At 44.2% G+C, this 15,186-nt stretch overlaps 1 protein-coding gene across 1 annotated transcript; it reads right to left on the bottom strand.

Annotated features, from left to right (window-relative positions):
* Nucleotides 1–5,056: 5,056 nt before the first annotated feature.
* Nucleotides 5,057–10,553, bottom strand: rbm12bb (RNA binding motif protein 12Bb). Its single transcript, XM_080540124.1, has 2 exons — nt 10,455–10,553; nt 5,057–8,443 (listed from the first exon to the last, which is right to left on the bottom strand). The coding sequence occupies exon 2, from the start codon at nt 8,419–8,421 to the stop codon at nt 6,436–6,438; it is 1,986 nt and encodes a 661-aa protein (XP_080396250.1). The 5' UTR covers nt 8,422–8,443; nt 10,455–10,553; the 3' UTR covers nt 5,057–6,435.
* Between the last annotated feature and the right edge of the window lie 4,633 nt (nt 10,554–15,186).

Raw genomic sequence — 15,186 nt, 5'->3', positions numbered from 1 at the left:
TTTCCGGTTCCTGCCCATCCTACTTCCTATTCCGACTTTCTTTTGAATGTTAAACAAATGCCTTCCTGTTTCATTTCTGTTCCAGTTTTCTTGCCATAGTTCCTGCATGTGTTTTTTAATGATTGATTTTACCTCAGCTTTACTAAGTGGAATATCCATTTCTATTGATTCTGATTTAAGTGACTGCTTAGCTAATATATCCGCATCTTCATTTCCTTCTACCCCTACATGAGCAGGAACCCAAACAAAGCAAACAGTGATATCCATACTATATATTACATAAATTAAATGATGGATCTTGAAAACAATATCCTGTCTGCATGATTTCAACGATCTGATACTTGACAGTGCTGCCCAACTGTCAGAGGCAATGAGTGCATTACTAACCCTATTCTCTACCAACCATTCTAATGCTGTCAATATTGCTAGGAGCTCCACTGTGTACACTGATAAATGATCAGTGGTTCTTTTTTTAATTCCTGTTTTATACTGTGGGAAGAATACTGCAGCTCCTGTACGTCCTGTCTCTGGGTCTTTTGAGCCATCTGTAAAAATTAAGAACTTGCCTGTATAGTGCTGACCAATATAGTTTTGTACCACATTCCCAGGATGTGCATGTTTGGACTTCTTTCGTAGTTCTTGCTGTATATCTAAATCTACTAATGGATTCACATATAACCAGGGTGGAATAATTGAGTGCGGGATTACTGGACTATACCGTAATTTATCTAAATCGTACCTTTTTGCTATTGTATTCCCTATCCATCCAAAACTCATATAATGAGTCTTATTATGCTCCCAACAATCTTGTACAATAGACCTAGTTGGATGTGAACTATTCTGACCTTGGAGATTAACCCAGTAAGCTAACAATAGTTTAATTCTGCGTATCCACAGTGGCTGTTCCCCAACTTCAACTTGTATTGCTGCTACTGGGGATGTTTTAAAAGCTCCACTACATATTCTAAGTCCTTGTGTTTGTTGCACATCCAACTTTTTAAGATGGCTTACTGCTGCTGACATGTATCCTAAACATCCATAATCTAGAGAAGCCCTCATCAAAGCCTGATACACATTAAACAATGCTGCTCTGCTTGCTCCCCAATCTCTCCCTGACAGGCATCTTAACAGGTTATTGACCTTTTTACATTTATCTTTTACTTTATCCGTGTGCTGTTTCCAGGTCAACTTTTCATCAAATAAAACACCAAGGAATCTAATTACATGAACCTGTTCTAAAGTATGCCCATATAATTTCAATGACACTTCTCTCGATCGTTTAGAAAAAACTATTACCTGTGTTTTAGGTATAGATAATTTGAACCCCCACTCATTTGCCCATTGTTCCACCTTCTCAATTGCAATCTGCATTTTCTTCTCTATGTATCTCAGATTCCGCCCCCTTATCCACAAGGTCCCGTCATCTGCATACAAAGACTTCCCTATTCCTTTTTCTATTTGTTCAAAGATGTCATTAATCATGACATTGAATAATACTGGACTACAAACACTCCCCTGTGGAGTCCCATTCTCAACCCTGTATTCCTTTGAATGTTCTGTCCCTACCCTTATCTGTATTGTCCTGCCAAAAAGAAAATCTAACACCCAGTTATATAACCTACCATCTACCCCCAGTTTACTTAATTTGATTAGCAATCCTTCCTTCCACAACATATCATAAGCTTTCTCAACATCGAAAAAGACAGCTAACACCATTTCTTTGTTAGTTTGAGCTTTCCTAATTTCTGACTCAAGACGTAAAATGGAATCCATAGTATTTCTTCCTCTACGGAACCCACTTTGAAAAGGAGAGAACAACTCTTTACTTTCTAAATAGTTTGTTAGCCTTTCTGTGATCATTCGCTCCATAGTTTTCCCTAACTGTGATGTAAGTGCTATTGGTCTGTAGCTTGATGGATCTGATGGGTCTTTACCTGGTTTTAAAATAGGTACAATGATTGAGTGTTTCCATTTGTTTGGAATTTTACCTGATTCCCACACTTTATTAAACAACTTTAATACTACATATAATGCATGATCCTTCATATGAGCTAACATACTATAGCAAATACCATCCTTCCCTGGTGATGATTGCCTCCTCACATTTACAGCCCTTTTTAATTCAAGCAATGTAAAAGGTAAATCTAAACTATCCCTTGTTGCACTCTTCTTTACATTAACATCTATATTCTGAGCAAGAATTGTATCCCTACGGTGTCTAGCATTTACTGTTAAATTACCTGAACTGTGAACTTTCACTAGTGTTTCTGCCAGAAGTTCTGCCTTATCTTTATTACTGACTGCTGATTTATTGCTACCTGTCAACACTGGTATTACATAATTCCTTTTAATTCCACTCATTCTTCGGATCATTCCCCATATATCAGACAGCTTAGTCTCCCTTCCTATCGTATTACAATATTTCCTCCAGTATGTCCGTTTAGCTGTTTTTATAGTTTTCCTAACTACTGCTTGTGCCCTTTTATATTGAATTAATGATTCCAGAGAATGATGTTTTTTCAACTGTCTAAATGAACTATTCCTATGCTTAACTGCTTGCCAACACTCTTTATCCCACCAAGGTACATTCTTCCTATCTTTACACCCTTTACTCATCGGTATTGTTTCCTGTACTGACTCTATAATGGCTGACACCAACTTCTCATTAAACTCATCCACATCTAATATTTCCTCTCTAAGTAACGGTTCAACCTTGACCCAACTAATTTGCTGAAAGTTCTCCCAGTCAGCTTTATCCAACTTCCATCTCGGTATCTTAATGTCCTCTTCTTGATTTACTTCTACTCCAAGCATAATACTTATAGGGTAATGATCACTCCCCACTGTAGACTCCCTTAACACTTCCCAATTTGTGATACCTGCAATTCCCATTGAAGCCAGTGTTAAATCTATTGCACTCTCCTTATTTTGAGCACTATTATATCTAGTACCTCTCCCATCATTCATACACACCAATCCCTTATCCTCTATAAATTCCTCTATAATTAAACCATTTGCATCTGTTCTTTCACCCCCCCACAATGCACTGTGTGCATTAAAGTCCCCACACCATATCACTTTACCCTGTGCTTGTGCACCCACCATATCTAATGTGTCATGACATAATCTTTTACATGGATTATAATAGTTCACTATTACAAACTCATCTTTCCCTGTCCAAATTTTCACCACTATTGACTCATGTTCTTTCCCCAAGTTAATTACTTTAAATATTGTCCCATTTTTAACAAATGTAGCCACACCACCACCATTCCCATTCTTCCTATCATTCCGAATACCTACATAACCCTGTATTACAAAATCCCATTGCGGTCTCAACCATGTTTCCTGTATACATATTACATTAGGTTTCTTTTGTAAGTCTACAACAATTTTTTTAAATTCCTGTCCATTAGCAATGAGACTTCTTGCATTCCACTGTAATATACTTAAGCACATTATGAAGGACCAGCATCACCAGGTGATGAGTGTAGTTGTGCATTTAGTTTTAGAATCTTCTCAACTCCATCACATTCCAGACCCTTTATTCCCAGATATCTCTTCGCTGCTTTCACTATTATTTTTATCTTCTCTGTCTTACTGTTCGCTTGTGAGGAACAATTAATTACATCAACCATAAAGAGTACAAAATCATGTTTCCCCACCACCAATGTATCTTCCTTTACTTTACTACATCCCTCACATGATTTAGTTATGCTGCTCTCCTCTCCTTGTTCTGCCCTGACGATCTCACTGGGCTCAACGTCATAGAGGGACCAAGTCATTTGATTGAACAAGAGCCATCCTATGAGTGCTAATCTGATTTCCAGAACGAATTTACGAACGCAACCGTGCTATCCTACACGAGCGCGTGACACGCTTGTACACTTGGCCAGTAGCTTGTTAGTTGACATCTAGGCAAAACATTTATTTAGTTTGATAAACGAATTTAAAGTTATCCTTCAGTGGGTTCAGATTCCAAATGTGCTGTTGGTTAACTAGTGTTAGTGTGTTTTATGAATTATTATAATATATGCAATATGATTATACCAACAAGGCAAACCTTTGTTAGGCACGTATAATTCCTGGGGGTTGATGTTACGAGAGTTGGCCTGCAGGGGGCACCACCTGCAGTTAGTGTTACTTACCAGTGAGTTGTTGAAGGAATTATTATTATGCTAGCATAGACAGAAGATGCAAGTTCTGTACTGTCCTTGAACTGAGAGTAAAGGCTATGTTTATAACCGTATCTGCGTGATCTTTTAACAGTTGACACATGCAATTGCTGCAGTAAAAAAGTAATTGGATAATTGTAAAATGTTCTAAAAGAATTGAACAGAAACTGCATGACGCAATATGTGATATTATAGCAATGGGGCCAGTGCAATGAATGGGTCAGTCTGATATAGGCGCAAAGTTCACGTTTGTACCACAAGAGCGCGCAATAACCTCTTAATTGACAAATGAACACAGATCTTCAGATCAGCCTACAACTAATGTATTGAGTGGTTTGGAATAAACTTAGCCAACAACACGTAGGTAATCATGTTTAAGTTCTGAAATGAAGTTTGTCCTCCATGTATCATAATAATGCAATACGGCCACTAGCAATTCAGTGTACACCCTGTAGAGCTCCATGGTTACCTCCTGTAAAGTTATTTATATTAGTGCTATATCAATAGCCTATAGAGGACTAAATTACAATGTTCTTACCTCTGGTTCTAAGAGTGTCAGAATAATTCCCTTCATGTTTGAAATTTATTGTGGAAAAGTTAACGTCACATACCCATGCCTTCTACTACTTACCAAAAAGTAAATCTGTGTGTGATGACCTGCATCATGACATTAATACAAGCTATGGGGAATACCATATTGTGCAGTTGCAAAGTTCATCTTCACGGTGGCAAAATTAATGTTACGTGTTTTAGGTTCCAAACAACATCCTCCATAATACCCCCCCCCCCAACACACAAACACACACAAACCTTTAAATAAGACAGCAAATAAAAATATCAGAGTATGTATTTTAATGAAAGAATTGTGGACTCTGCAAGCTTGAAAGACAAGATTTAAACTAAAATGCCCTAAACATATCAACTATAGGATACATTCCTTTTTCTACACAATATGATGATAATAATAACTTAATTTAACCCCATTCATTTAGAGGAAAAACAAACAAAAAAGCAGGCTACACATCACACAGGCCTATGAGGAACTTTAAAAAATGGCCCCATCTCAACTGTTAAACAGGAACCACACTGCATGCGCAAACGTTATTAGTGTGTGCGAATGCCGAACATTTAGGCGCTGTTAAGACACGAAGGAGAGAACGACAAGAAAATGTGGGTCATGTGGTAACTTTGCTCCTTTTCTGTCCCTCCCGCTGTTCTAAATAATACTTCTGTTTTAATACTCATTTCTGTCTGTACGCAAACTGAACAACAGATTTTCATAGGATTGAAGACTGGGCTGTAAGCATTGGTGAGTACATTATTGCATATTGTACATAATTGATATGTAGTAGACCTATAACCAAGTTATTGATGGAATGCCAATTGGCATTGGTGTATTTATTTCAGATAGCAGTCTCAATAATGGTTTAAAATCATGACAGCCTTCTGACTTGAAGTACAGTAGCCTACATAACTGCAAATCATTTAAACTATATCCAGATGGTACAGTATGAGGTATTAATTTGTTTGGCTTAATTGAATGTATATGCAGACTACATGTAATAGTATTTTATTTGTGTACTGTCTATGTGTATACATTTAAACAGTACAGATTAACAAATATCACCTGCTGAGGTTGGCTGTTTGTCTGCTATTGAGGCTCGGGAAGGAGAAAACTCAGGTTATTAACAGATGGGAGAGGTGGGACTTGCGAAATATGGCTTGGAAAGCTACGTCTCAAATAGGACCTGTTTCTATTTGAGATGCTGGGTAAAACATGCGCTTCTAGACGCACGCATGCGTTGTGGATTAAGTGATTGAATTGGAGCGTCAAAAGAATTTTGCAAGGCGGTGACGTTTTCTTTGCTTCTTCTTCGCGTACTCTCCTCCATCCTCCAATCACTTTTTACTTGGTTCTAGGTTTGTCCCCTTAGAGGAAGCAAGCGGAGGGCTGAGGACACAAGGAATCGTGTTTAACAATTGAGAAAGGACCAATGACGCCACAACAAATAAGTAGCCTTACTTTGCAATCTGCGAAGGGAAACATTTACAAATAGTAGCTAAACATCAGTTGCCATTCATGGAGTTCTATCGTATTTTTAGAAACCTTACAATTAATTCTGTCCCATGGCAGAACCACATACTCAAACTGACCACATCTTGTCCAAACGGTTCTTCCAAAAAAAAAAAAAGTTTTTTTTTTCTGAGCCACATCAGTTACCATTGTGATAGTCTAATGTTAGAGAACAGTCAGTCACTTTCAAACAAACACAAGCTGTATTTTTCTTGTGCCTATTGGTCTTCCACTCAATTCCTCAACAGCCGTTAATGCCTCCTGCCGAGATTCAAAAACAACTGTTGCAGAGCCTTTAGGGACCCCATGCTTGTTATATTGCAAAGAGACAGATCCAGGAATTACACGATATCCATAGCAAAAGTCATAGATTTCATCAATTGAGATTTGCAACGGTAGATTCACCAGTTTCAGACAAGTGGGGCCATCAAACTGCTGGGAAGAGGGTCCAAAACCATTGCCTCCGTCATGAGGAACACCAGGGCCTTCCCTGTGAGAACCAAGATGGCTGCCTCCATGGATGTGAACTTGCAGGTCAGTCCGAGGCATGTGGTCGTCAGGGGTGACTCTGAAATCAGAGTACTCCATGTCACGAGAATAACCAGCCTCACTGCTCCTGGCCGAGTATCTCTCTGAGCTTCTCTCCCGAGGGGTCTGCACCTGCACTTCAGGGTCTGCCACACCAAACTCACGCATCTGAGACCGAGAAATGCATTTCAAGATGAGCTCTGATCCCAGAAACCTTTGACCGTTTAGAGACTGCGCACTCATAGCCTCTTTTTCAGACTGAAAGATCACCAAAGCTTCTCCAAGCCCAGCACCCCTGTCGTCATGCAGCAAGACCACACCGTCCTCAGAGATCCTAAAGCCAAGGAAGAAGTCCACAATCTCAACTTTGCGCACGTCAAACGGCAGGTTGCGCACATAGAGACACATCCTCTCCGAGTCATAAGGATCACTTAAGGGCCAAGATGACTTCTCCTGAGATCTGTTAGACCTTTCAGAGAGTTCCCCAGTGTATTTATCTGATTCCAGAATGGCAACCATTTTCTCTTTTGAGACAGGGGAGATGGAAACACACCGGTTCAGAAATGGCTGCTTATGATGAGTCAAGGCAGCACAATAATCCCTCAGACTTCTGAACAGCACAAACAGTGCCCTTGTTCTTTTCCCATCGCTGTCAAGGTATTGGATCTGGTCGTCATGAAGATTTGCAGAATGGAAGAGCTCCTTCACATCCCTCTTCTGCACTGAATAGGACAGGTTTTCCATCAGAATACAGAGATCCTCATTTGGAGAAGAGGATTTAGACTTGTAGGCCACAGGTGAACGTGACCTTGCACGACCTTGAGGACGCCTCTGAGTGTAAGCTGGAGACGGCCCTCTTCGGTCTGGACCTGCTGCCATGGCACCCCCCCCTGCTTCAAACCATTGTTCTTCTGTGCATGTGTATACTTCTACAAACCTTGATCCGATGTATTCCTTATGCCTTTTCAAGCCCTCTCTGGCATCCTGTGGGGTTCCAAACTTGACCACTCCTTTCCCATTATGTTGGCCACGGCGGTTTTTAGTTAAAACTAGGTCATCTATCAATAACCCTTGGAAAAAGATCCTCACGTCTTCGTCCGTTACAGAAAAGGGCATGCCTTGCAAAAGCAAATACACCTCATCCCCACTGCTGGATGCAGCCTGACGTTCCTGACCACGCAGGTGAACGACCTTGAACGACCTTGAGGGTCCACCGTGAGGGTCCTGGCCCGATCTGTCGCCCATTTCAGGATGACTCGTTCTTCGTATTTCCACTGACAGACTCTCATTGAAGGAGGAGGAGGAGGAGGGGGGGGGCGCCTCTGTTTCACGTCTTTTGAAACCCTCCTTGTAGGGTCTTTTTTTTGTCATTTCAGGTTTCTTTGTACTTGCTTCCAGACGATTCTGCATTTCCGACTTGCTGCTCAGCAGTAAGTTGACCGGAGAACCTTTAATGCAGCCCCCCGAGCGGGTCATGGCACGCCTCGCGTCTTCATCGGAAACAAAGATTATGAAAGCCTCCTCAAACTCGCCACCAATAATGTGCACCCCGCCATCAGGGATTTTGAGGCCACTGAAGAACGTGCGTATGTCCTCAGAACCTGCTGTGACCCTGAGGCCCTGTAAACGGATGACCACCGCCATGCCGAACCACAAACAACAGCACCTGTAGACAGAGAATTACAGAACAGCATTATTGCAGAGACACCCCTGTGTCTAGCTCACCTGACATTCCAGAACATTCCACCATAACACCACCTAACACTGAGTCCTTGGGATTAAAGAGCCATGATGTCCTTCTGAAAGGACTATTGTGGTCCCAAAACAACTCTACTAATACTTTAAAACACAGCAGGTGTTATACAGAAAGTGACAATCCAAGATGAGCAATTATTATTAAGAATGTGTTAATGACAGACTACAGTGATTAGCTCCATATTTCCAATACTTAAACATTATATGTTAAATCGTTGGTAAATGTTAGGATTCGTCTCCATGCAATATCTTTCTTCATTAAGTCACACTATACTCCACTACTACAATAGCCCATCACTTCTCCACATGGCATGAAATTGCCCCCAAAAACATCAGCAACAGCATTGGTCCAGCGAAATAGACAATGGCTGTGAATGGATTCAAATGGAAATGTAAAAAGTAGCCATTTGTCCATACAGTCTAGCCTAAGGCTTCATATCATATCAAAAACAAGACGCACAGGCGTAACCAATATTTCTAAATAATTATTAAGTGCTTTTATATCAACATCTCTGTATAGCCAATACAATCAAGCCCACTAATATACTATTCTTTATCTCTCAGTCAATGTCATAGAATTGCGGAATGTGCCTCTGATGAAATTATATACAACAAAACACTGCGTTTCCAGTCCATTTAGGCTCAGCAACAACTTGATACAAATGGCATTTCTACACACAAAGTATTTCCACAATGCACATCTATCGCCTGACCAAGCATACCATGGTGTGTCAATGCCACACATAATTGAATTCAGAGAAGAGAACATCGCACGCAGCTACCATGGTCAAGTCATCCAAGTCAGCTACTAAACTCAAATGAACATATTAATGAAACTCAGTTGAGTGCAGGTCACAGCTAAACTAAAATGAACATATTAATGAAACTCAGTTGAGTGCAGGTCACAGCTAAAGTAGCGTTCGATTCGACAACAACATGGCCCCGGGGCGGAGCGCCCAGGCGGGTTAGGGTCAACACAGCAGAATGGCGGATCGTTCAAAAACATTGTCCATCATAAGTCCTTTTCAAAATCATTACGGTTCGCATTGTCAGTCTAGGTTTCCCTTGAAAAGCACATCCATCGACATGTTTTCATATATGTATACTACGACATGCAAACACACCGTTGTGAATCAGAGTTCACCACAAACGCTTTGAAACCCGGCGCATGTTCTCACAGACACTGTAGTCCTGCTACATCACAAACGCAACCAAACACCACATTAAAAGTCCAACATTATTAATCTACAATATAAAACATCTCTAATGCAACCCGATCACTTAGGTAGGGTGGTCATCAACCCGATCACTTAGGTAGGGTGGTCCACAACCCGATCACTTGGGTAGGGTGGTCATCAACCCGATAACTGAGGTAGGGTGGTCATCAACCCGATCACTGAGGTAGGGTGGTCCACAACCCGATCACTTAGGTAGGGTGGTCATCAACCCGATAACTGAGGTAGGGTGGTCCACAACCCGATCACTTAGGTAGGGTGGTCCACAACCCGATCACTTAGGTAGGGTGGTCCACACCGCTCCTCCACCTAGCTTCCCAATGCTAGCTAAGCTTCCCACTTCCATGTCCAGCAAACAACAAACAAGGCATGTTTCTAACTTCAACCACCAGGCTAGGCTCTCAGGCATATGCCACCATAACATTATTCTTTACCTGGACGTTCAAGCATCATAGATTAGTCTGCCTAACAACAGTATCTAAACACAACCATCAGTTGTGCTACACAGCTAGCTAACACAGCTAGCTAACACGGCACAATGCTGCCAGGCTGGCAGCGGCCTTGCTGCTTTCTCCATTGAAACCTCCTCGCAGATGTCAGCTCGTATAAGATGTTAAACATCGCAGATGTCAGCTCATATAAGATGTTAAAGTCCAAGTCAGACGGTCACCAAAAAAGAAAACTTACACAGGTAGCTTAAGAAAGAGCTATTTATGCGTTTATATAAAGAAAAAACCCGGTGAAGATCAGGTTGTTGGTTCCGTATGAAGTCGTCGCGCTTCTCGCTCAGTACGGAAGCCCGGAGGAGTGTCCGTCTCCCCAGGGTCGAGCCTTTCCTGTGTTCGCGTTTCCCTCCATCATTTAAGCCAACTAAATTCCTCTCATCTGACAAGTCTTCTATTACCTGGCCATCAACATCAGTTTTCTCAGTCCCCCACAATGTATTACGTGCAAGTCCCCACACCACACAATGCGTGTTCTATTTTTCCCTTCTATTTCTTCAAGCTTGTTCAATTCCATTTTCTTGTAAGGGTTATAATAATTCACAACCACAAAATTCCTTCCTTCGGACCCCACCCATACTCCCACCACCACATATTCCAGTTATTTTCCGATACCCAGCACTCTATTAGAAATCCCTTGTTTAATGTGACACAACCCCCTCATTCCTATCTCACCTAATTGGCACATATCTGTACATAACAACACCTAAGTTGGGTTTCAGCCATGATTCCTGAACACACGCAATGTCCGGACAAAATCCTGTCCATTGGAAAAAAACAGTCCATTGGCTACCAGACTTAGCCTACTTACTGACTTATTCACATTCCACTGGAGTATTAAAATTGTCATTATTATCACCCAACACATGGTGACTCTTGACTTGCCTGTATATTGAGATTGTCTCTCACTTCCTCCCATTTCAAACTCACCCTATCAAGCTGCTTTGACAATTATTGGAATCCTTTCAGTTTTAGACTTACCCTCAGCTGCATTGATCACTCCCGCTATAAAGTCCTCTTCTTCTCTTCATCTCCCTGCTCTATATTCACTGTCACTTGCCCTTTGTTGTACCCCTGTTCCTTAACCCGTTTTTCCTGTCCTGCCTTCTTAACGATAGTTATGGAGATAGACTCCAGTTCTATGAGTGGAGCGGAGCCCCATAGGGGAGCTCTGCTCCTATTGGTTTACCCGCTACCTAAAGTAGCCAATGACTGAATTTTTCAATGCCTGCGCCCGCCTGGGGTGCTATATAAAGGGGCGTACATCGCTCCATCATTCTCCCAAACATACAAAACAGCCGGGTTTGAACGAGTCGAAGTGGGCCAGCAGCCCTATGGGGCTCCGCTCCACTCATAGAACTGGAGTCTATCTCCATAACTATCGTTCTATATCGTGGAGCTCCGCCCCATAGGGGAGCTCTGCTCCTATTGGTTTAGGCGGAGCGAGCGAGGCCAAATGTACCCCCACTGAGACTATTAATCCAAAAACAATCTCAGCGGCACCCGGAGCTGACCACTGATGTTGGTTCAAGACAACCTTAAAAAGTTGGCCCAACCCACACCGAGTCTGCTCCACTGATCTAGCCCTTACGTGAGCACGCAGGGTTGTAGATCTAACGGAACATGTCCTGGAGGAGGGTCCCCTCCCCAGGCACATCCGTAATCATCCTGACAGCACTTGAATAGCATCCCCAACCAGGGTAATCCAAGTGCCATCCCCACTACATCAGTCCTCAGCAAACTGAGGACAGAATGAGAAAAGGATGAGGAAGAAATATCACTTACCCAACCCTTACGTTGGGTTGTTGATCTAACAGACATGTCCTGGAGGAGGGTCCCCTCCCCAGGCACATCCGTATTCATCCTGACAGCACTTGAATAGAATCCCCATGACCAGGGTAATCCAAGTGCCCTTCCCACAACATCAGTCATCAGCAAACTGAGGACAGAATGAGAAAGGATTGAGGAAGAATATCACTGACCTAACCCTTACGTGAGCACGTAGGGTTGTTGATCTAACGGAACATGTCCTGGAGGAGGGTCCCTTCCCCAGGCACATCCGTATTCATCCTGACAGCACTTGAATAGAATCCCATGACCAGGGTAATCCAAGTGCCTTCCCCACTACATCAGTCATCATCAAAACTGAGGACAGAATGAGAAAAGGATGAGGAAGAAATATCTTCAAGTAACACCGTATAAAAGTGATGGCGACGACCAAGACGCCGCCACACATATCTCCTCCACTCCCACTCCCCTGAGAATGGCCACTGATGCGGCCATGCCCCTGGTGGAATGAGCCAGAATGCCAGTCGGCACGGGCTGCCCCTTCGATTCGTATGCGAATAGCCTCGCAAATCCAAAGGGACAGCCTCTGCTTCGAGAGTGGTGTCCCGGCTTTCTGTCCGCCATAGCAGATCAGAAGCCGGGGAGAAGATCTCAGTACTGCCTCGCGCTTCACATATTGTGCCAACGCGCGCACCGGACAATACAATGTAAAACGCCTCTCCCTCTCTCCGTCGTGAGGAGGAGGAAAAAAAGGCGCTCAGAGCACAGCTCTGAACCCTAAACCCACGATTAACCGTAGGGATAAATCCGGGTTAGGGCGTAATACAGCTTTTGTTTCGTCATCAGATATGATCAAACAATCTGCCCGTGACGAGAGAGCGCACAAATCACTCACTCGCTCAGCCGTAGTCTAGGCGAGGAGTAGACTCGTCTTGAGAGACAATAAAACGCAACGACACAGTGACAATGGGTTCGAATGGGGGCACGCACAGCGCCTCTAGCACAATCGACAGGTCCCATTTTGGCATTAGAGTCCTATGAGGGCGTCTAAGCCTACACACTCCAGTCAAAAAACGCTAAACCAGCGAATGACTGAAAAACCAGTGTCGTTGTCGCAAAACCCTCATGACAAGCTGAGATGGCAGCCGCGTAAACTTTAATAGTTCCCGCCGCCAATCCCTTGTCAACAGCGACTGTAAGAAGCACAAGAACGTTTCGACCCGACAACAGACAGGGTCAACGTCCTGTCCCTCACACCACTGTGTAAAACTCGCCAGCGCGCCGCATATCCCTTTGCAGTGGATTGCGCGCGCGCACTCTGAATGGTCTGAATGACCGCGTCTGTCAGACCCCTGCGTTCTAACAATCCCTCTCAGTAACCAGGCCATGAGGGGCCCCCCCTCATAGGCGGCCCCTTCACCAAGCCTCCGGCTTGAGAGAGTGCATCTTGTCGATGAGGTATGGGCCATGGGCCCTCTACCAACATCTCCATCAGTTCCGGAAACCATGGGGCTCCGGGACGGTCCGGGGCTACAAGAATTAACTCTAGCCTCTCTGACCTCACTCGTGCCAACAGTGGGAGGATAGATGTCAGGGGTGGGAACGCGTATAACAGGACCCTCGGCCATGGGTGGTGTGCGAATGTATCGACTCCCAATGGCGGGTTGTCCTGTTCGCGCAGGGAGAACCAAAGGTGACACTGCGCATTCGTCCGTGACGCAAACAGAACCACTTCTGCTTGCCCGAACCGTGCCCAAATCAGCGACACAATGGAGGGTGCTAACCTCCAGTCGTCGTCCCTCGGGCCTCCCCGTGATAACAGATCTGCTCCTTCGTTGAGCAGACCTGGAATGTGGAGAGCTTCAGCGAACTCAGGCGACTCCGCGCGCGATGACGCGCGGGTCTCTCCAGTAGCTCAGGTCGGTTTTGACCGATCTCTGTATTACAATCAACTTGCGACGGCGTCTCACTGGAACCCGTCGCAGTCGTGCGAACCGCCTCTGCAGTCTGCGCATGTGTAACAGGCCTAAGGGGACCACTACATGGGCTGCAGACATCAGTCCTAGTAAGGACATCCTTGACAGAGCGGTGATTGTATTTGTCGCTCGACACACCCGGAGAGCTGACGTCAGTGTCGCTCTCCGTGGTGCCGATAAACTGGCCCTCATCTCGGCAGTATCCAACTGAATGCCTAGATAGGAAAACTGTTGAGCCGGCCACGGAGCACTCTCTGTCCAGTTTACAGCTAACCCCAGCTGAGTGAGGTGCTGCACCAGTGAGGTTGCGTCCCGAATGGCTCGATTTGGGCATTGGGCCAAGACCAGTAGGTCGTCGAGATATGTTAATATGCGTATCTCGTTTCGCCTCAGTGGTTCGAGTGCTGTCTGCACGCATTTGGAGAAAAACGAGGAGCAAGCGTGCACCCGAAGGGCAGGCGCGTGTACTCGTAAACCTTCCCTTGGAAAGCAAAACGTAGGAATTTCCTGTGCCACTCTGTGATTGGCACACGAAATACACGACCCTCAGGTATCTACGAAAGGGGCGTTTCGCCACTCTCTCGTTGAGGACCCTGAAATCTAGTATGGGTCTCATGTCTCCCGAATTCTTTGGGACAAGGAAATACGGGGAGTACCATCTCATGTCCCACTGGTCCCTCGGAACCAATGTCACTGCGCCCTTTGTTAGGAGATTCGTAATCTCCTCCTGGAGCGCACGTGTCTTTATCGGGCAGGACAAAAAACAGTCTCTCTCACGCCCCTGAAGGGCGGAGGAGGCTGAATGAACTGTAGTGCATATCCCCTCCTCAATGTCCTGTCTAGCCAGCCCGACAGAATACCTGTCCTTTCTAGTCATTCTGCATAACGCAACGACAGTGGCTGGACCGTCTGTTGTGGTGCAGTCGACAGAAAAAACTTGAATTTCTGTATGATCCCAGCCGCCGCTGCACACCGAGGAGGTGGCACAGCCCAAGGTGGGGTCATTTCGAAAGGGATGGGCTGCCGTCTGTAAAGAGTGTTTGTTATGTGTAACAATGCTCTTTATTGACGCAGGTTTATTATGCCTGATAATCAAAGAACCGGCCGCACGCTCATGAGCTGGGCCAGGTCTTGATAGACATGGAGGGGTTT

Source organism: Nansenia antarctica, assembly GCF_963989245.1.
Source record: "Nansenia antarctica genome assembly, chromosome: 10".
Classification (NCBI taxonomy): domain Eukaryota; kingdom Metazoa; phylum Chordata; class Actinopteri; order Argentiniformes; family Microstomatidae; genus Nansenia; species Nansenia antarctica.
The sequence above is the reverse complement of the archived record's forward strand: the minus strand, read 5'-3'. Positions and strand labels throughout refer to the sequence as shown.

What these genes read in the sequence shown, in the direction of transcription:
- rbm12bb (XM_080540124.1), bottom strand. Translation starts at nt 8,421, where the DNA reads ATGGCGGTGGTCATCCGTTTACAGGGCCTCAGGGTCACAGCAGGTTCT.